The 23,040-nt window shown below is 37.2% G+C and overlaps 3 protein-coding genes across 4 annotated transcripts in view; 1 reads left to right on the plus strand and 2 right to left on the minus strand.

The window, feature by feature from the left end:
• The window catches only part of LOC128251087 (uncharacterized), a 99,022-nt gene that overhangs the window by 17,839 nt on the left and 58,143 nt on the right, over nt 1-23,040 (plus strand). The gene's annotated exons all lie outside the window — the stretch shown is intronic.
• On the minus strand, nt 985-7,582 carry LOC106878798 (uncharacterized). Its single transcript, XM_089343799.1, has one exon. The coding sequence runs from the start codon at nt 5,612-5,614 to the stop codon at nt 4,148-4,150; it is 1,467 nt and encodes a 488-aa protein (XP_089199925.1). The 5' UTR covers nt 5,615-7,582; the 3' UTR covers nt 985-4,147.
• On the minus strand, nt 8,235-22,767 carry LOC149130739 (uncharacterized). 2 transcript variants are annotated; one of them, XM_089343798.1, is made up of 3 exons: nt 22,587-22,704; nt 21,784-21,972; nt 8,235-13,823 (listed from the first exon to the last, which is right to left on the minus strand). In XM_089343798.1, exon 3 carries the CDS (start codon nt 13,814-13,816, stop codon nt 8,255-8,257), a length of 5,562 nt encoding a protein of 1,853 aa, XP_089199924.1. In that variant the 5' UTR covers nt 13,817-13,823; nt 21,784-21,972; nt 22,587-22,704; the 3' UTR covers nt 8,235-8,254. The 2 variants fall into 2 exon arrangements, with proteins under 2 accessions (XP_089199924.1, XP_089199923.1); XM_089343797.1 differs by lacking the exon at nt 21,784-21,972 and having other exon boundaries at nt 22,587-22,767.

Raw genomic sequence — 23,040 nt, forward strand, 5'->3', positions numbered from 1 at the left:
ACTGCTCTGAGGGCATGCATAAGCTTGCAAGGAATGAAGCCAGTATGCTTCACTAGATGTGTGATGTCAGTGTGCATACTCGACAGAGAAAAGTTAGACCTAAAAAGCATCAGATGTGGTGTGCAAGAGGGACGACTGCGCTGGTATGGTCATGTGATACATATGGACGAGGATAGCTGTGTGAAAAAGTGTCACAGCCTAGCAGTTGAGGGAACTCGTGGAAGAGGCAGGCCCAGGAAGACCTCGGATGAGGTGGTGAAGCACGACCTTTAGACATTAGACCTCACCGAGGCAATGACTAGTGACCGAGACCTTTGGAAATATGCTGTGCTTGAGAAGACCCGGCAAGCCAAGTGAGACCATAACCTGTGGCCTATGCCAGTGAGGTAACCAGCTCATTTATGTATACCTTTCCTTCATTGGACACTAAACTCTGCTTGTGAGACCTGTTGAGGCAAGTGAAATCGAAATCAAATTTGATGACAGCACCGCATGATTGGCATCTGTGCCAGTGGAGTGCTAAGAGCACCATCCAAGCATAATCGTTGCCAGGGCTGCTGACTGGCCCCCGTGCCAGAGGAACATAAAAAGCACTATTTGATCATGATTGTTACCAGTGTTGCCTTACTGGGACTTGCACCAGTGACAACGTGAAAAACATTAGAGCGAGCTCGTTGCCAGTGCCGCTGGACTGGCTCCTGTGCAGGTGGCACGTAATAAAACACCATTTGAGCATGGCTGTTGCCAGTACCGCCTGACTGGCCCTTATGCTGGTGACATGTAAAGGCATCCACTACACTCTCGGAGTGGTTGGCATTAGGAAGGGCATCCAGCTGTAGAAATCTTGCCAAATCAGACTGGAACCTGGTGCGGCTCCTCCGCTTACCAGTTTTCAAACCATCCAACCCATGCCAGCATGGCAAGTGGACATTAAATGATTATGATGATAATTTCAGAAGTCCAGAAAATACCACACAACAAATATTGCTGTTATAAAACTTTAATTTCAATTTCATGAGATTTATAAAATTAAATTTTTATTAACATTTTGCTCTGAGCATTTTATCAAAAATCTAAGAGGTAAGATATAACAAATCACTCACTTAATTCTTTTATCTTTATTTTATTTTTATTGTTTGTTTTTTTACTTGTTGCAGTCATTTGAGTGCGGTCATGTTGGAGCACTACCTTGAAGGGGTTTTGTCAAATAAATCAACCTCAGGACTTATTTCTGAAGCTTAGTATTTATTTTATTGATCTCTTTTACCAAACTTCTAAATTAAGAGGACATAAACACACCAACACCGGTTGTCAAGTGATGACATTCCTCAACAAAAAAAAAAAGATTGGTATAATAAAACTGCTTTCCACAATTAAGGTTAATGAAATTTAATGACACATAATTCTTTTTCCAAGACATATTTATAAATTTCAAGATTACAGCACACATTGAAGGCACATAGCTCAGTGGTTAGAGCGTTGGGCTTACAATCATGAGGTAGTGGGTTCAATTTCTGGACTGGGCTGTTATTCTTGAGCAAGACACTTTATTTTCATTGCTCCAGTTCACTCAACTGTAGAAATGAGTTGCGACATCACTGGTGCCAAGCTGTATCGGACCCCTTTGCCTTTCCCTTGGATGACATCGGTGGCATGGAGAGGAGAGGCTGGTATGCATGGGCGACTGCTGATCTTCCATAAATAACCTTGCTCAGACTTGTGCCTCAAAGGAGAACTTTCCAGGTGCAATCCCATGGTCATCCGTAACCTAAAAACAGGGTCTTTACCGTTTATAGTACACAAAATATATTTCCAACATACTTCACAATAATACTATTTTATTTTCCTCTCTAGTAATCAGCTGTGGATTACAAGTCTAGGTTTCCTTCAAACTGCATATATTTCACACATATTTCTGCACACATTTCACACCGGTTCAGATTTCTATCCCGGGTTAATAATTTGTTAACTACTCTCTGAATGGACTACACGCTCTGAGTGGTTGGCATTAGGAAGGGCATCCAGCTGTAGAAACTCTGCCAAATTTAGATTGGAGCCTGGTGTTGCCATCTGGTTTCACCAGTCCTCAGTCAAGTCGTCCAACCCATGCTAGCATGGAAAGCGGACGTTAAACGATGATGATGATGATGATGATGAGAGTATAGGATTCCCAAACAAAGCTTCCCTAAATATTCTTTTGTATTCTTGGTACAAGGCCTGAAATTTCAGGGGAAGGGGCCAGTCGATTAGATCGACCCCCATTACACAACTGGTACTTAATTTATCAACTCCAAAAAGACGAAAGGCAAAGTCGACTTCAGCGGAATTCGAACTCAGAATGTAAAGACAGACAAAATACCACTAAGCATTTCGCCTGGCGTCCTAACGTTTCTGCCAGTTCACAGCCTTAGGCTTCCCTAAATATTATGACCCTTTAACTGCAAAATCAAATTTATTTAATAATTATTCCGGTAATGATCTTAAATATCTAACAAGAAATAGAATCAGTTGTCTTTATAAACTTGGCATATCTTAACAAAAACAATTTCAAACATGACATTCCTCAACAAAAGATAGATTGACATATAAAACTATTTTCTGCAATTAAGGTTAACGACATTTTTAGTGGAAATATCTGATTTCTGCAGTGAAAGGGCTAATGAGATGTTTTTTTCCTGAAACAAGAACACTTTTGTAGACTACAAGAAAAACTTCAAAGAAAATAATTCTTTGACACATCTCACCGTGATAAATATTATTCACTTAACCACTTTTTTACTGGCTGGGAATGCAGAAAGGGACAGTACTTATGGCCTGTGCTGGCTCTCTTAGACTGGTGGGGATTGATGCCATTAACGTTCCTCTCAAACCTTTGTAAATGAACACCTACAGGGAGGGATATGGCGGGAGGGGGGGTGCAGAGGAAAAACCGGGTGAAAGAACCTGGGATATTGGACAAGGGTGATGTGGGATTGGGAATGTCTGAATAGACACTACATGAACCCAGTCAGTTCTCACTCTCTCATACACTACGCTTGCCTCTCTGCTCCTGCACTGGGGGGGGGGGGCTACGGAACATGTTATCTCTCTTCTCAGTTTTGTCCTGTCTACTGGATTGGATTACCTATGTTCAGTAAGCATTTTGCCCAGCATGCTAATGATTTTGCCAGCTCACTACCTGTCTACTATACTATTATTACTATTTCTGTTACACTTCCTCCTCGCTTATTTTACCCTGTCAGTCGTTTTCTATTCTCCTCTTACTTCAACTCAGATGTATGAGAGATCACCACCTGACCTCTTATGCACCCAATCACTACAACCGTCCTTCAACCCTCTCAGTTGTTGCCTACCTTCCCTCCTTATCTTTTAAAACTTGTTCTCCATTCATTATATTCACCCCTGCACCAATTTCCTCATTCTAACCCTCCTTCAATCTCCCATACACTTTCACGCAACCTCTACCCACGCATACTTGCTATTGTCCTGTCCCCACTCACTTCGTACTTTGTGGGTCCATTCAGACACCTCATCGCCACTATTTCTTTCTCTTCAAGCTCCACCCCAGTCAATCCCAGCCTTTCGTCAATAATGTCAGTAGCCATGCGGCCGTACTTCGTTAGCCCTTTAGTATCCAGATCATTCTGTCAATTTATTCACATTGCTTTGAATTAATTATGTCTTAAGAATCATTGACACCCCTGGCAGATTGGAAGAATGGACTAGCCGAACTCTTATAAAGAGTAGAGGTCGGTAGCAGTATGAGTGCCACTGCAAGCACAAATAAGTAAGTAATAAATCCACCTTTCTCTCTACTGTAGTCCCACTCATATGAAGGGAATCTTAGTCTCAGAAGCTGCATTGGGAATCTCACCTGAGCTGGTATCATAAAAAAAAAGAAAAAAAGAAACCAAAAAACAAAAACAGAAAAAGTACACAATACACACCATGAAGTGGTTGGTGTTTAGAAGTGAACCAAGCTATAGAAACCATATCAAATACTGGTGCACAGTGCAGTCCTCAAACACACTGGATCCTGTCAAAGTGTCCTATGCGTACCAGTATGGAACATGGACACTTAAATGAAGATCATCATCATCATCGTCATCAACATCGTCATAGTCATTCACAGAGGAAGGATTTTTTTTCAAGTGTGAATTTTTTTGTGCCTGGCAAGATTAGAACTACTTCTGAACGATTTCTCGCAAATTTCACAATAATAAGGTTTTTCCCCAGTGTGGATTCTTACATGATTGACAAGGTTAGCATTATTACTGAACGATTTTCCACATATTTCACAGTGACAGGGTTTCTCACCTGTATGTATTCTTTTGTGTCTGGTTAAATCACTGTTATTCACAAAAGCTTTCTCACATATGTCACAGCGATAAGCTTTCTCGCCGGTGTGTATCTTTTTGTGAGTCGTCAAGGCACTGTTATTCACAAAATGTTTCCCACATATATCACAGTGGAATGGTTTCTCTCCGGTGTGTGTTGTTTCGTGATATAAAAGACGCGAACGAGAGGAGAAGGATTTACCACAGATTTCGCAATGATGTCGTTTCTCCCCAGTGTGTACTCTGTTGTGACATACAAGATGTGAAATCTGAATGAAAGATTTCCCACAAATTTCACAATGATATGGCTTTTCTCCAGTATGTGTTCTTTTGTGATCTATAAGACTAGAATTAACCGAAAACGATTTTCCACAAATTTCACAGTGCTTAGGTTTCTCCTCATTGTGAATTTTTTTGTGTCTTGTTAAATCACCTTTATCCACAAAAGATTTTCCACATATTTCACAGTGGAATGGTCTTTCTCCTGTGTGCATTGTCTTATGGTGTACAAGACTGGAATTCAAAGAGAACGATTTGCCACAGACTTCACAGTCATAGCGTTTTTCTCCAGAGTGTATTGTTTTATGTTGTACAAGCCTGGATTTAAGAGAGAAAGATTTACCACAGATTTCACAGTGGTATGGCGTTTCTCCAGTGTGAATACGTATATGAGTAACTAGACTCGATTTTTGACTGAAACTTTTTTCACATACTTCACACTGGAATGGCCTTTCTCCCGTGTGTATTCTCTTGTGACTTTTTAAATAACTATTAAGAGCAAACGATCTTCCACATATTCCACAGCGGAAAGGTTTGTTTCCAGTGTGACTATGTTTATGGATGGCAAGATTATAATTGTCAGAGAAAAATTTACCACAAATTTCACAGGGAAACGGTTTTTCTCCGGTGTGTACTCTCTTGTGTTTGGTTAAATTGCTGTTTTTCCCAAATGATTTCCCGCATATTTCACAGTGGTAAGGTTTCTTCCCCGAGTGAATACGTTTATGGAGAGCAAGATGAGACGTCCGAGAGAACGATTTCCCGCATACTTCACAAAGATACGGTTTTTCCCCAGTGTGTACTTTCTCGTGTTCTTTTAAGTAACGGACTTTGCCAAACGACTTCCCACAAATTTCACAGCAAACATTTTTGTCCAATGATTTTTCTTCAGCAAGCATTTCACAGTCTAATGTTTTCTCGTCACTATAAGTCTGCGTTACAATATCCGAATTGATAACAATCGAGTTGGGAATATCCAAGGGTTTAACGTCCTCCATATTCACTCCAGGTAGGCTTCTCTGGGATATTGTGAGTCTCTTTTCACAACTGGGTAAAATATACAATATGCATATAATTTCTACTTACCCCCAGTATACTCGTTGCTGACTATGTCCATATGGCACAAATACATATTAAAAAAAAAATTCCTTTCTTTTTTTATCTACGTTATGAAATATGGTCATGGCTTAATAAGTGCGTTATAGTCTAAAAAGTATTATGGGTCTGTCTGGAAAATACGCATGTGTGTGTGTCTGTATGTAGTACGATGAATTCACATTTGTTCACCCCTGTGGTGGCAACAGAATTGATTAAGGATTTAAATTGGCAAGTCAACTACAAACGAAAGAAATATTATCAAAGTTATTCAACCATTATTCGGCCCCTGAAGTCCATATTCTTGTAAACGATTCAGGACGTAACCGAATTTGGTAACAAAATTAAATATTTCATCGTCACGGTGACGAAGCACCGAGTTTGAAACATCTTAGCTGGCTCTATGTTATCGGCAAATATCAATGTTTACCTTACAACGAGATAATTACATTCGCTCAGGTAATTATAAATACATTAAGTACACGGTGTAGTGGACAATTTTTCCCTTGCATAAAATCATACCGGAGACATGAGTTTAATGTCCCTAACAATTTAATTCATCCAGAAATATTTTTAATCCTATCAGTTCGCTCTTGCAGTTGCCCCCAACCGACTGTAAATTCACAAAATATTACCCAGGAAAATAACTATTGTGTATCAATGCGGCTTCCCCTCTATTGTTAGCAAAACTGAAGTATTTCGGTTTTAGATACAAAATGATGGCAAGATGTTGTTATCTCCCGTACCAATAACCAACAACCGGGTACTTGATATTGCTTTTACGTTGTTATGTAGCACAGTTTGTATATTAGTTTGGTCGTTATTACATTGAGATTGTCAAATTTTCTCATACTAAAGAGGTCACTCTGCATAAACTATTCAAACCGCGAGAAATGTCGACATGTTTCGGTGGATGGATGGACGGACAGACAGAAGGGCAAACAGATACATAAGTATAAGTTGACAGGCTAGCAGGCATACTTCTTCGAGGTGTGCACCGAACATTAGTTCTTAATGCCAGCGTTTAATTCTTTCATGACCAATTTTATGGTCTCTAGTTAATCGAATTACTCTTTTACTTGTTTCAGTCATTTGACTGCGGCCATGCTGGAGCACCGCCTTTATAGTCGAGCAAATCAACAAAAGGACTTATTCTTTATAAGCCTAGTACTTATTCTGTCGGTCTCTTTTTGCCGAACCGCTTTTATAAATAATTTGGCATAACAACAGAATTGTGCCCCACTGATTTTAGGGCATAACTACAGATGTACACCCCATCGACTTTGTTTCCTCATAACTTTCATGAAAATGGGTATTTTTTAATGAAATTTTCTACAAATATTCTTCAGATGGTTTAGATTCCGATTAAATTGGAATTCATTGTGAAAACCGTTTGTCCCTGGGTGGGAAAAGCAGTTTTAGAAAATTCACAAGATTCGCCTTTTGTCATAAAAGAAAGAAAAATGGTTTTTCCAATAAATGCCCATATTAATCGGAATCTACACCATCTGAAGCATATTTGTAGGAAATTCCATGAAGAATATCCATTTTTCTGCCAGTTCTTAGGGAAGAAGCATATACATCATAAAGGAACATTTATACACATGTATATTGATATATACCCACATATACACACGCGTCTTTACTATGTCTTTGAAACACATAAAACTCATAGATGCATACTTTTATAATATATTACACTTAAACCGCCCCAGGACAATATTTTTAGAGTTGCTTCTGAAAGTGTCCTTCACTTTTTTATGAAAAAACGATACACATTTCAGAGTATTTGGCTGTTATTTCTAGCATGATGTTAGGCCATCTATAGGAGAATATTTGACATGAATGCTTTGTAAATTGTCCTTCGATTTTTATTTCTCGTCTGTTGTTGTTGTTGTTGTTGCTTTCGGTCGTCTGCTTTTTAATGGAGAATCAATGACAGGAAAGTCACTGGTTTGCCACCAGACATACATTATACATACATGCGCACATATATATATAATATATATATATAATATATATACATAATATATATATGTATATACACACAGACACAAACATGCATATTTAAACACACACACATGTATATACATATACACACAAACATATATACATACATACACACACATGTATATATATAGGTGTGTGTGTGTATATATATACACACATGCATATATATTATATACACAAACGTGCATATTTAAACACAAACAATCATGTATATATATACACATTTTATTAAAACTTATTTTCAGTGATTTGGATGCGGCCCTGCTGGAGCACCTCTTTATGTATATACATTCAAAAGTGAGTTCATATTCAGGTTTATAGCCTTATTTCTATACATTCCTAAATATGTGTGTATATATGTATATACACACACACACACAAAGAGAGTGTGTTGAGGAATGTTACAACACTGATTGTTAGTGTGTAGAATGCGATGCGGGTTCGATTCCCGGGTGAAGCCATTTACAATAATAATAATAAGAAGAAGAAGAAGAAGAAAGAATAAGATTGAAGTTTAATATTTCTGGAAATATTTATTTGTCAAAATGAAAGAAAGCAAAAGATGGAATTCCAGGAATAATTCCAAAAACCATCAAAGAATTTTCTGAAACATCCAAACCAAGAACTTCACAGACTTCAGTTTCATCACCCTCGAGGAGTAAATATTTTGGATTATCTTCAGTTATCAGGATTTCATTATCTTCAGGTGTTTCCCCTTCAATATGTCCAGGTATTTCGTGAATATTGTTTTTTTCATCTGTTATATAAACACATTCACCATTTGTGGTTAAATGAAATCTTAGAATATAAGATTCCTCTCCCAAATATATTCTTTCTTGTATTATTATTCTCCCCACCAAAGACTTTTCCCTGAACCATTCCACAAAACACCAATCTTTCCACTGTTCAACGAACCACAACTTCCTCTCCCTCCTCACAACAACAACATCACCAGAAGATGTGACCCCCACACCATCCACCCCTTCTTCTCCCTCCAACCTTCCATATCTCCCCATCTTCCCCCTACACACTTCATCTTTACATTCCCCATCTTCAATATCAACCACATCCACATAATAAGGGTCAAAGATGTCGGGGTCTCTGCAACAATAGCAAACCTTGTTGTTCTTCCATATTCTTTCGTATTCCTTGTCTCTCTCTTCTTGAGTCATGTCTCTAATATAATGACCACCACACACGAGTTGATTGTCGTTGTATTTAGAAATCCTTTTGTAGTATTTCTCAGTTCTGATGGTTTTTAAACAGCAGAGATCCCTGTTGAAGACCCTCATTTCCTTCCCAAAGGCGACAATGAAACATTCGTCTGTCCACCGACAAATGTCCAGTGGTAGTTCTTCTTGTTGTTCCTGTTGAAGTATGTCCACTGTTGTTGTTGTTGTTCTGATTAATGTGAGACTTTCTCGAAACATCAACACACTCACATTCTCATCTAACTTAATTAGTTTTCTGTTCCGGTCCCTAATGTCCCTATAATCATAACAAACAGGTTCCTCGAATGCAGGAATGGAAAAAGGGACCATTGCTGTTCTATATGGAAGTCTCCTCACTGATATTTCATCAATTCCTGAATTATTAATCTCCGCTATGTAATTACCACATCTCACCTTTAATCTACCTTTACTAATTACTTCACCTGATTCACCTCTTCTTCCTCCATCTCCATCTCCGCCTCTGTATTCCAATTTATTAATTAATTCATTACTGAATATTTCCCCAGATGTAATGGAAGGGAAACAAAGACCAGAATCAAGATTTAATAACGACACAGATTCCAGAACCTTCACTTGGTCCCCATCAATCTTTATGCAATGACATTCAATCAATTCAATATGTTGACACCAGTAAATACCCCCCACTTTTCTCCATATTACACCATAAGGGACGAGACTTGTCCAAGCTTGAGATGTCTTCAAATCTTCTCCATTCAGTTGAAATATTTCTTTTCTTTTAGGAACCGTGGCCATTATGTGTTTTCCTTGTGTAAAACACACACCACCAACTAAACCTGCCACATTTCTGTGACATAGCAGCTCCCCGTCTTCATCGAATATTTTAACAGTTCCATTATTGGCTTTTTCACACACAACTGTCTTTCCTTCTTCAGAAATATCAAAATCTTTTACTTGAACAGCAAATTCGTCTGTTTGTAAACGAGCAACCGGGAACCTTTCTCGATTCAACATAAACAACCCTTCAACATACAATTCATTCTCCATTCCCCCCCAGGGGCTTCCAACAAACCTTGGTCCTTTACAGTCTATACTGGAGAGATATACTTCATCTTTATAAATTCTTCTATTTAAGAATATTCTCTTGTATTCCCCATCCTGGGTCAAACACAAAATGTTTTTATATCTGGATAAACCTAAATATTTCTCCCAATCACCATGAATGTACAAAAAACTGTCATCAATTGTCATCCTGTCTTCACCAGTAGAAAAACAGTCCATGTAGTGTCTGACTGAATGTAAATATTGACCATCACTGTTGAAGAAAATGATGAATCTTCTGTGGAAGACAATGATGACATCTTCAGCAGTAACTTTAATATCCTTGATGTCATCATAATAATAATCTCCATCTTCGTTTCTCGTTATTAATGGTTCAGGTATGTCTATTTGTTTTATTTCCTTCACACTCGAATGTATTTCATCCATATCCACAAAATACAAATGACTTCCATCTCCCCATTTACTAAAAACCAGTTGATTGTTTGATAAAGAAGCCACATATTTATATTTATTTCTTGTTTGGTAAATTACCAACGACAATGGAAATTCCACTTTTAATGTCAACAGTTGGAATATATCATCAAAATAATCTCTATTCGAAATGACCAGTGTGTTTGACTGCCATCGACACATCTTAATATATCCATTAACATTGAATTTGATTGAATCCAAAAGTTGACCATCCAATGTGAATATCTTAATGTTTCCATTCCCCTTGTCCCATCCTGCAATCAGATTATTTTCAGTTATAACCAAACATTGAATCTTCACTGTTTTTTTGTCTCCCAAATGTTGAGGGAGAGGAATACGTCTGGCTTTATCAGAAACTGTTAGATCCTGTAGATATAAAGATGATGACAACATTTCACTGACAGAAATGTTTCTGGAAAATACATCTACCAGGTCGATATAATAATTAAGTTGATTATTTGTAACGAGATCATTAACCAACAAATTATGATCGTTTATAGCAAACATACGGCTTCTGTCTACAAGATACACAAACGTTTGGTCAATAGATCCACCGTAGAGATTGAGGGGACGTTTCACTTGGGACATTAAAACACTGGGGACCATCTTAATACTACAAGAACGACGACTGACATGACCACCACCACTAATGTGCTTGAAAAAAGCTTCTGTTTCGGACTCGCAATCACTGGACACCATCTCAACACTACTAATACTACCATCACTGCCACTACTCTGACGACGTGCACTGCCATGACCACCACCACCTATTCCAGTGTTGTACTGAAAAGCTTTTCCCCTAGTAACAATTAATAGCTTTTCTGTTTCCTTGTCTATTGATAATGATTTCACAAAATAATCGATCTTAATTGTCTTAATTGTTTCAACTTGATTATGATAATTGATGGCTAAAATATCTAAATGGGATGGTTTATCACAATAACAAACAATTTCACCTCCACCCATCTTACACACCCGTACATAAGGCTGCCCTAATGATACACTTCTCACTGTCTTTGATAGGTTTCCGATGACCCTTAATTGTTTCTGTAGGGGTAATGTGACACCTATTTGATGAGAATCCCATCGACATATATCCGTAGCTGGAGACGGCAGAGATAATCTCGACACAATGTCTCCTTCATTAGAAATGTATAACAAGCAATCATGGTTGATGTCGGACACCACCAACTGTCCATTTGCCAGATTACATATTTCGCCAATGACAAGTTTTTTGTCTTTCTCCTTTTCTTTGAGTCGTAGATTTAGATTTCTGATATAAGGATTTTTCAGGTGTAAACCACAGCCAGACGACCGGTCCTGATACTTGTAAAGAAGGACCCTGTTGAGTTGAGTGTCCGGTAGATAAACAGTTCCTTGGAAAACAGCAATGTGAGGGTGAACAGGGAAAGGCAGTTGCCACTGCCATTTCATTTCTCCATATATATCATAACATATCAGAATAGAGTGTCTCTTGAAGAGGACATAAAAATAAACATTATCAGAGTAGATGTGATGAGGGTAGCCATAGAATGGAAGGTATTTTTGAAAAAGTTCTTCACCACATGTGGAATAAAATACCATTTTATTTTTCCTTCCATCTAAGACTACAAAATTAATTGGAGTTGCAGCAATGGTGACATTAGAATGTCCCAGAGAAATTCTTTCTATAATGTCAACTTTGTCCTCCTTGATCAAAAGGATATGGATCTCGTTTTTGTTTTCAGTGGTGGTCACAGCTAAACACTTATTTGATACAATATGACATATTTTCCTGTAATCAGTTTGGACCTTTATTAAAGGGCCTTTGCTTAGTTCAGGACAGTTGATATACTGAAGTTCTTTCTTTTCATGATAAAACACTAAAATTCTGTTTGAGTTGAGTCTACAAAAGCAAGAAGGAATCTCAAGGAAAGTTGAATTATTTTGGTTAATTATTTCTCCAGTCTCAGTGAATAATATAGCTTTATTATTGTTATAGGTTATTAAGATAGAAGATGTTGACATAGGTAGAATATTAGTAATATTGTAGCAATCCTCAATATCAATATAGTCTTTTAAACTGGGGGTATGTTGCTGGTGCTTATATGACTGCCTGGGCCAAAAGTCTTCATTTGTTCTAATGATATGAAGGACATCAAAATAATCGGTTACAAAAATGTTTTCTTTGCCAACAGAAATATGGCGGCATTTCATGCCAATTTCTCTTGTTGTCACAGCACCTATACCTGAAATCCGATAAATAATATGTCCCTGGAGGGCATAAAAATGGTTTTGGTACACAGTGATGTGGGTTGGGATGTCCAGGGAATTGGTACCAACCTCAAATAACTGCTGGCCATCCACATTGTAACAGGTAACCCTGTTAATACTGGAAAAGGATAATAAGAGTTTATTTTGTGCTCCTACAGCAATATCTGTAGGTATTTCTTTGGTGATGAATTCAGATTTTATTCTATTATCTTCCCAGTCAAAGACGTATATGGTCCTACCAAACATTTCTACACCTATAAGTGTAGAGTGTTCCAAGTAAGAAACCAAGATTAATCCTAACTGAATTCTTTTGATTTTAAAACTTAAAGGGTTGATAATAAGAATCGTTTTTCGGAAGGGGAGGGTGGCCAGAACTGTGTCTTGACTGATTCTGGTGAAATCAGTGACAGACGATGGGCAATGGACATCATTTCTGTCACCGTCTCTTGTCATACAACATACTGTCATACAATGGCGGGAATATGTAACAATCCCCGCTTGTATTGCAACAATATTGGATATTGGGTTGCTTAAGTCTTCACCAGATTCATCCATCTTTGCTTCCCTGGTTACAACTGGAGAAAGAGGCCGGAATTTGTTGATTAATTTCGGTGCCTCAATGGTTTTGTGTTTGTCTTGTAAAACATTTGTCTTTAAATAGTGTTTCAGGAACAATTCCAGTTTTCCCAAAATAATAAATTCTTGATTGAAATCGTATTTTTTAATGTCTTTCATCAAAATTTGTATTCTTTGTGTAAAATCTTTTAGAAAAGTATTTTCATCCATTCCTACATATTTTAAAAAAGTACATATTTTTTCACGAGAATTTTTCAACAAATTAATTTTGTCTTCATATGCATTAAACCTTGTATAATATACACGTTTGTCCAAAATATTTCGTGTTAACATTATTTGCCTCTTTTCATGTTCTCCTTTTTGTCTTTTTTGTTCTGTTGTTGACTGAGATGAAGCTCGTTCCTCTGGCATTTTTCTCTTTGAACCATCATCTCTGTCATATTTATTGACAACTCCTTCTTCATACCTTTTTATTGTTGAGTCCCTTAAAGCCCTTTTCTGAGGGATAAGTGTTCTTAAAGTATTTTCTGTCTGGCCTTCCATCGTGAATCTGTAATGAAATATAAGGAAAACATTCAGCTTTGTGAAAATATTCAAGTTTCAGGGAGATGATGTTTACTTCATTATTTGAAAAACACAAACAAAACATTTCTGTCAGTGAATTAATCTTGGCTAATTAATATTTAAACAACTTTCTGTTGTAATAATAATGATTAGAAATAAACATCTGGTTACAATCTATTTTAAGATGTATTAATAAGTTTCATTAATTACATGGAGTCTAAATATTAGCAATAATTATATTCACTGGAAATGATATTTGCTCTCAACATCACAAAGTAATAGTCATGAGTGGCTTAGATTTATTTAACGATAATTAGTCAAGGAGATTCCCCTGCTCCAAAAGTACCCAATAACGAGACATTCCATGCTGTAGAGAAAATTAACTTTAATTGGTATAAATGCTATATTATGTCCCAACACACAGCAATCATGTTCAAACTTTGTTAACATGGAACAATTAGCAAAACATAGACTTTATGTTTCATAGACATTTGTCAGATACAAGACAGACTGAACATTTTGCTAGTTAGATGGAATATAAGTATTACTAATGATTATATGTCCTGGAAATGATGGGACCGTCATGGTTGGCTTGTTTCCATCATATTTACCTGGATTAAGAGATATCAATAAAGCTGGAGATGAAACTGGTTCTTAACCTGACAAATGCTGTAAATCTCTCAACATTCCAATATAATCCACACAATTATCATAGACAACATTGATTAAACTTGGAAAGCTTATCAAAAGATGGGCTTCCATATAATCACACTGATACACAGCATGTTGAGAGGGTCGTTATTATTTGTTCCTGATTGAGATAATAAAGATTGGTTAATGAATAAGCTTAATTAACGAAAAGTAGGTTCATCTTAATTATCTGTAATATGAGGGACAATGTTTGGGTAGCAATGAGAAAGATGTGTTTGTATGAAAAAGGGGTTTGGCAGGGGAAGTGTGTTTTATTTTGTGTTAGGTGAGGAGATATAACTTGGTGTAGTTTATTATGAAGTATTGGGGGTTTAATGAGGTGGATTAGGAAATATTGGTGGAGTGTTTAATGACATTCTGGTGACTCATCATCATCAGAATGATCCTCCACCTCCTCCTTGGTCTATAAAATAATGACTGTTACTTTATTGACCCCAGGAGGAATGAAAAGTAAAAGTGACCTTCTTCGAGATGTCAGCTCTTTGAATATACATGGACTAAACAACAACATATTTTTGGAAAAAGCTGGATAAGGCTATGTTGTTGTTGACAACAAATTTTATGAAGAGAAAACCAGATAATTGCAGATATTTCAACTATAAAATTAAATTGGAATTAATGTTTATGTTTCACTTGTGCCATTCTACTTGGTTTATTTTGGGGAAGAAAAACCTACAAAAACTCTCATAATAATTATATTAGACTTTAATCTAATTGTATATGTATTTATATACACATACATATATATGAAAGAATATGTATAATATATACGCAAAGATGCACATATGTATATTTATACATCCATATGTCCGTATGTATGTATGATCATCATCATTTTACCCCCACTTTCCATGCTGGAATGGGTTGGATGGTTCAAAGAATATCTTGCCTGAAGTTACATTTTCTGGTTTTCTTTCTACAGCTGGATGCTCTTCCTGACACCAACCACTGCACAATGTGCACTGGGTGCATCTTATGGCGCCGTCACTAGAGACGATTGCCATGTCCTTGACAAAAGTAAAGGTTCCCCTCAATTTCTGGGTTTCACATATACCTTGGGATGAGGGTAATAAATATATGGAAAGGAGGGGTTGAGTGATGGGGAGAGACTCAGGGAGGCCCAGTAACATCCCTAGTTTCATTGGAAGAATGGTGAAGAGAAGAGATTTACTGCCATTCTTTGTCACAGCAATAAGATAGCAGAGTAAAAAGAAGAAGAGAGAGAGAGCTTAAGAGATGAAAGGTAGATACTTCTGCTAATTATTAATAAGTATATATATATATATATATATAATAATATTAGGGACAAAATCCAAAATTACAGGTAAAAACTCAATTAAAATCAATTTATAAAAATTAAAATTAAATTGAGCTTTATAGATAAAATATATAGTTTTAGGGAAAATAACCAAGTTACAAGAACTCATCGATGAAAATCCACTATCACATATAGAAAAATTAGTAATTAAAAGCGCAATAAATGAGTATAATATAAAGTAAAGTAAATATCATAAGATAAATATCATAGGATAAATATAATAAAAAGATTACACGTGTTTCATAACTAATTTTCAAATAGAAAAGAAATTTAAATCGATTAAAATCAATTGAAATTATCAAAAATATAGCTAATCGTCAGATCGTAAGTAGAACAATAATTAGATATATATATCTCAACCAACAATAAGTACCAAATGAATTAATATGAAATACTTATTATATAAAGATAGAAAAATTATTAAAAATATCATAATATCAAAATAATAACCATTCAATAATCATCCCTTCATCCATTATAATAACATGTATATTATATACAAAAAACATCTTACATAAATTATCATTGTTTTAAATACATAACTCGAGGTATTTCGGGTTGCAAGACAGTGTAGGAGAGAGAATAGTGATGTTGTAGGAGAGAAATGTGTTCGCATGGATGATGGTACGCTTGCATTAAATGAGGATGCAAAGAAAGAGGTCTGGAGATGCCACTACGATAGATTGCTTAATAAAGAGAATGAATGGGAGAAAGAGAGCCTGCCTTATGTCGACCCAATAGAGGGACCAGCTATCCGAGTTGATAGTACCAGGGTAGATAAAGCAATTAAGAGTATGAAGACCGGGAAAGCCCCCGGCCCATCAGGAATCACTGCAGAGATGCTCAAAATATCTGGCAGTGTTGGCTATAGCCTAGTCACCCGTATTACGAACCAGGTGATACACGAAGGAGTCATACCCTATGACTGGTGTAGCAGCATCATAGTCAACTGCTACAAAGGTAAAGGGGACGCTTTAGATACAAATAATTACAGAGGCATCAAGCTGTTAGATCAGGTTATGAAAGTTACAGAGAGGGTCATAGCCCAACTAATTAGGGAGCGAATCAATTTAGATGAGATGCAGTTTGGGTTCGTGCCAGGTAAAAGCACTACTGATGCCTTATTTCTAGTGAGACAGTTGCAAGAGAAATACCTAGCCAAGGATAAACCTCTGTACCTGGCTTTCGTTGACATGGAGAAAGCCTTTGACAGGGTCCCCCGATCCCTTATCTGGTGGTCAATGAGGAAACTTGGGATAGAAGAATGGCTAGTGAGAGCTGTGCGAGCCATGTACAGAGATGCGGCCAGTAAGGTGAGGGTTGGAAATGAGTACAGCAATGAATTCCGGGTAGAGGTAGGGGTCCACCAAGGTTCCGTCCTCAGCCCCCTATTATTTACCATAGTCCTCCAGGCAATCACAGAGGAGTTCAAGACAGGTTGCCCCTGGGAGCTCCTCTATGCTGATGACCTTGCCCTAATTGCGGAGTCACTATCAGAACTAGAGGAGAAGTTTCAGGTGTGGAAGCAAGGTCTAGAATTGAAGGGCCTTAGAGTCAACCTAGCTAAAACCAAAATCCTAATAAGTAGGAAGGTAGATAAAACACAAACCCCTTCAGGTAGATGGCCCTGCTCAGTATGTAGAAAAGGAGTAGGTAGTAACTCTATAAGATGTACCCGGTGCAAGCTATGGACACATAAGAGGTGCAGCAACATCAAAGGCAGGTTAACTAGCAAGTTAGTTTTTGTTTGTGGCAGATGTTCAGGTGCAATAAAGACTGCAAACAAACAGGAAACAACTTCTATCTCATTCCAGGGTGAAAAACTAGAGGTAGTCGATAGCTTCCGCTATCTGGGCGACCAAGTTAGTAGTGGGGGTGGGTGCGCTGAAAGTGTAGCTGCTAGAATAAGAATAGCCTGGGCAAAGTTTAGAGAGCTCTTACCCCTGCTGGCGACAAAGGGACTCTCACTCAGAGTAAAAGGCAGACTGTATGACGCATGCGTACGAACAACCATGCTACATGGCAGTGAAACATGGGCTGTAACTGCTGAGGACATACGTAAGCTCGCAAGGAATGAAGCCAGTATGCTCCGTTGGATGTGTAATATCAATGTGAATACCCGTCAGAGTGTAAGTATCTTGAGAGAAAAGCTGAACATTAGAAGCATCAGTTGTGGCGTGCAAGAGAGACGATTGCGCTGGTATGGACATGTGGTGAGAATGGAGGAGGATAGCTGCGTGAAAAAGTGCCACACCCTAACAGTTGAGGGAACCCGTGGAAGAGGTAGGCCCAGGAAGACCTGGGCTGAGGTGGTGAGGCAAGACCTTCGTACATTGGGCCTCACCGAGGCGATGACTACGGACCGAGACCTTTGGAAATGGGCTGTGCGTGAGAAGACCCGGCAAGCCAAGTAAGATCGTTGCCAGTGCCCCTGGACTGGTTCTTGTGCGGGTGGCACATGAGATGCACCATTTTGAGCGTGGCCGTTGCCAGTACCGCCTGACTGGCTCCTGTAGGATTTTCGAGCGAGATCGTTGCCAGTGCCCCTGGACTGGCTTGTGCGGGTGGCACATAAAAGACACCATTTCGAGCGTGGCCGTTTTCGTGCGGGTGACACGTAAAAGCACCCACTACACTCTCTGAGTGGTTGGCGTTAGGAAGGGCATCCAGCTGTAGAAACTCTGCCAAATCAGACTGGAGCCTGGTGTTGCCATCCGGTTTCACCAGTCCTCAGTCAAATCGTCCAACCCATGCTAGCATGGAAAGCGGACGTTAAACGATGATGATGATGATGATGACATAAATAAATACTTATTATATAAATATCTTTATATAATAAGTATTTCATATTAATTCATTTGGTACTTATTGTTGGTTGAGATATATATATCTAATTATTGTTCTACTTACAATCTGACGATTAGCTATATTTTTGAATAGAATTTATTTTCGATAATTTCAATTGATTTTAATCGATTTAAATTTCTTTCCTATTTGAAAATTAGTTATGAAACACGTGTAATCTTTTTATTATATTTTTCTTATGATATTTACTTTACTTTATATTATACTCATTTATTGCGCTTTTAATTATTAATTTTTCTATATGGAGGAGGATAGCTGCGTGAAAAAGTGCCACACCCTAACAGTTGAGGGAACCCGTGGAAGAGGTAGGCCCAGGAAGACCTGGGCTGAGGTGGTGAGGCAAGACCTTCGTACATTGGGCCTCACCGAGGCGATGACTACGGACCGAGACCTTTGGAAATGGGCTGTGCGTGAGAAGACCCGGCAAGCCAAGTAAGATCGTTGCCAGTGCCCCTGGACTGGTTCTTGTGCGGGTGGCACATGAGATGCACCATTTTGAGCGTGGCCGTTGCCAGTACCGCCTGACTGGCTCCTGTAGGATTTTCGAGCGAGATCGTTGCCAGTGCCCCTGGACTGGCTTGTGCGGGTGGCACATAAAAGACACCATTTCGAGCGTGGCCGTTTTCGTGCGGGTGACACGTAAAAGCACCCACTACACTCTCTGAGTGGTTGGCGTTAGGAAGGGCATCCAGCTGTAGAAACTCTGCCAAATCAGACTGGAGCCTGGTGTTGCCATCCGGTTTCACCAGTCCTCAGTCAAATCGTCCAACCCATGCTAGCATGGAAAGCGGACGTTAAACGATGATGATGATGATGATGATGATGATGATAGTGGATTTTTATCGATGAGTTCTTGAAACTTGGTTATTTTCCCTAAAACTATATATATATATATATATATATATATATATATATATACACACACATACATACACATATATATAGACACACACATTTGGAATGAGATCCTGACTTTATCAAGAGAAGAGATGTATCTTTATTTTTCACATTATTTTTCACATTTAATCACAGACATCTTTATTCTGATGTATAATTTTATATTTCATATTTGACATTCTATACTTGACTTTCTAAGTTTGATAAATGTATGCTAATTTATATTTATAATTCTTAATTTTGTAAAGTTCAATTCTTTAATTTTTAATGTTTAATTTAACGCTTAGTTTTAAGGTGATGTAAAATTAGGTTGAGAATATTTTGAATAAGAACCTGAAGATTTGTTGGTAAAATTGTAAATCTTATGATTATACACACACACACACATATCATTACATGGGAAAATGCAAGCATGAAAAGTAATATTCTTAAGATTATAAACTCGGAAAAGTACAAGACAAGTTATTACACCTGTAAAAGTATAGGGGCAAACTATTACTTCAAGTAAAGTAAAGAATAAGAAACTTTTTACTTAAAATATTTTGGCAAAGAATGCCAGTTCTTCTAATTTATGACTCTTAGCAGTTCTCATCTTTTAAATTTATTGTACAAAACTGTTCAGTTAATTTGTAAGTTTGTCTAATTAGTCACTCTTTTCTGTATTTAAGGTAGTAAATTAGCCAAATTCTAAATAAATAAGTATAGTGTTATTTGTAAACTATAATAAAATAAGTTTTAATATTCAAAATTTTAATTTTAGCTGCAATATTTTTAGTAAAAAGTTTCTTATTCTTTACTTGAAGTAATAGTTTGCCCTATACTTTTCCAGGTGTAATAACTTGTCCTGTACTTTTCCAGGGGCTACGGGGATACATTGGCTGCTATTTTTAGCGTGTCAAACGACCAGGCAGAGGCTCTTTCATTGGTTTGCTTGCTTGATGAGATTTTCTTTACAATATATGTATAATATGCATATATATCATCGGCAGAAGTTAGAGAGTAAGCCGTGTATTGGTGCTTATCAAACACAAATTTGTCCATTGTCACTCTGTAAGTTCTGACGAAATAACTTCTAAAATACAAAATTTTGTCAAAAACGTTAAGAGTAAACCCTGAGATGTGTTAAGACAGAGCTCAATAAATATGTAATGAATTCCTGTTGGGAGCAATAATATAATGAAAGATAATGGTGTCTAAAAGTAAAGGACATGAGAAATTAAAATCACGAGAAACAGTTTAAGGTGAAAAAAACAAACCTAACCCTCCCATAGCAAATCCTTCCTCCACGTCACACTGCCTCGCTACTCCATCACCACCACCACCACACTGGTCTTTCCCATCCCATTACACAACCCTCTTCTCGCACCACTATGTTGTATGTTTGTGGGTGGCTGTGACTTGAATGTATAACAAATATTTGAATGTATATGCGTAGGAATAATGCGTGTGTGTGTGTTGTTTTGTGTTGTGTCTGGTGATTAGTAACCAAAGCTAACAGTTTGGCTGTCTGTAGTTTGCTAGGCTAGAGAAAATATTAGCTTGCTTGGAAATAGAGCATCTGTCCATAGAAAAACTGCCTCAATGAAGCCTCAATTGACCGATGGGAGCAGAGAAAAGTGACCATTAAAAACGATGATGTTGATAGTCATGTGTATGCATGTATTTAATACCCTTTTTTGGGCTCTGAACAACTAATGGAGTTAAAAAAGTATCCATGTGACGACATACAGTGTGTTTAGGGTATTTTAAATCTGAAAGATCCCTTTCTCTCTACATGCGTAACCCCTGTCGATGTCTTCCACAGAGAAAGAAAGAAGTAGTTGAGGAGGAAGTAGAACAAAAATGATGAGAAATCTTTTGTCTCTTGTGAAAATATATAGACTGTATCAAATACATATTTGATATAGTCTATATAATGATATGAGAAACTAAATACAAATGCGAATGTAACTGTGTGCATGAATATATACGTATTCTTTTAAATGTATGATGGGCTTCTTTCAGTTTCCGTCTACGAAATCCATTTGCAAGGCTTTGGTTGGCCCGAGGCTATAGTTGCAGACACTTGCCCAAGGTGCCAGGCAGTGGGACTGAACCCAGAACAACGTGGTTGCATAATGCAGGGAAACGGTTGTATAATCAAATACCTGCATACCTGGAGGACTACATTGCACAGAAACAATTGTAGTGAATGAAAATAAATGTCCAACCATGCTTCTTCTTGTTGACTCCAATTTTTTCAATCATATATTCACATATGACAGATGCCCAAACGCAAACCTGGAAGTACGTATGATATTACTACTGGATAGTGAGTTCCTAACGGAATATACCATAACCATATCTATAATATAATATACATATACATATATATATATATAGATATATATATAACGTGAGAGAGTTAGGGGTTGGGGGTTCAACCCACTAAGGGATAGTATCTATCCAGTATACTGCTGGGAATATATATATATATATATATATATATATATATATATATATATATATATATATATATATATATATATAGATAGATAGATAGATAAATATAATTAAGGGATCAGCAAATATTTGCTTCACCATATACCGAATTTGTATATAGATAGATAGATAGATAGATAGACATAGTTCCCATCATTCAAACATACTGTAAATGTCTTAGTACTAACAATTCAATTTAAATATCTGGTATATTTCCAAAGTTAGCCGTTCGGCAATTAGATACAGTTAAATTATTTACCAGACTAAAAAAGTAATACTGCATTTATCCTAAGGTATTTATTCTGGGTTCAAATCCTGGCAAAGTTTAACAGCTTCTCGTATATAATTCACTGCTTGAAAATAAAATAATTTTCTATAAAACAGTATATTTATGTTTGAAATAGGTCTAATGCATATTTAACAAAGTAAATGCGTTACTAAATTGTTAATGAAAATAATTATCACAAAATGACTTACCAAAGTCAATAATTGTGTTTGAATCTCAGCCTGAAGTCTTCGTCTCTGAGTTCAGTTCGTAGCAAAGAGTAGCAGAAATGTAAAAATCACAAGTCACAAGGCCTATTTGTATGCAGGAAAAAGTGGGTGTTAACGACTCGAGTGTGTGTGTGTGCGTGTGTGTGTGCGTGTGTGTGTGTGTGTGTGTGTGTGTGTGCGTGTGTGTGTGTGTCTGAAACTAGCACACGATCTGCTATGTATTTGATCACGTAGGCAAATCGTAAGTCCTTGACACCAATTATAACAGTGAATACTAGGCATGTGTGTGTTTAGGTGTATATATGCCCATATATATGTATGTGTGTGTGTTTGTGAGTGTGCTAGGTTCCCACTACAAGTACAAAAACAAAAATACTTAGAAAAACAAATACAGACACATATATAAATGTACATACATTTATCTGTGTGTAGATAG

Source organism: Octopus bimaculoides, chromosome 28, assembly GCF_046866305.1.
Source record: "Octopus bimaculoides isolate indiv1 chromosome 28, ASM4686630v1, whole genome shotgun sequence".
NCBI classification, from domain to species: domain Eukaryota; kingdom Metazoa; phylum Mollusca; class Cephalopoda; order Octopoda; family Octopodidae; genus Octopus; species Octopus bimaculoides.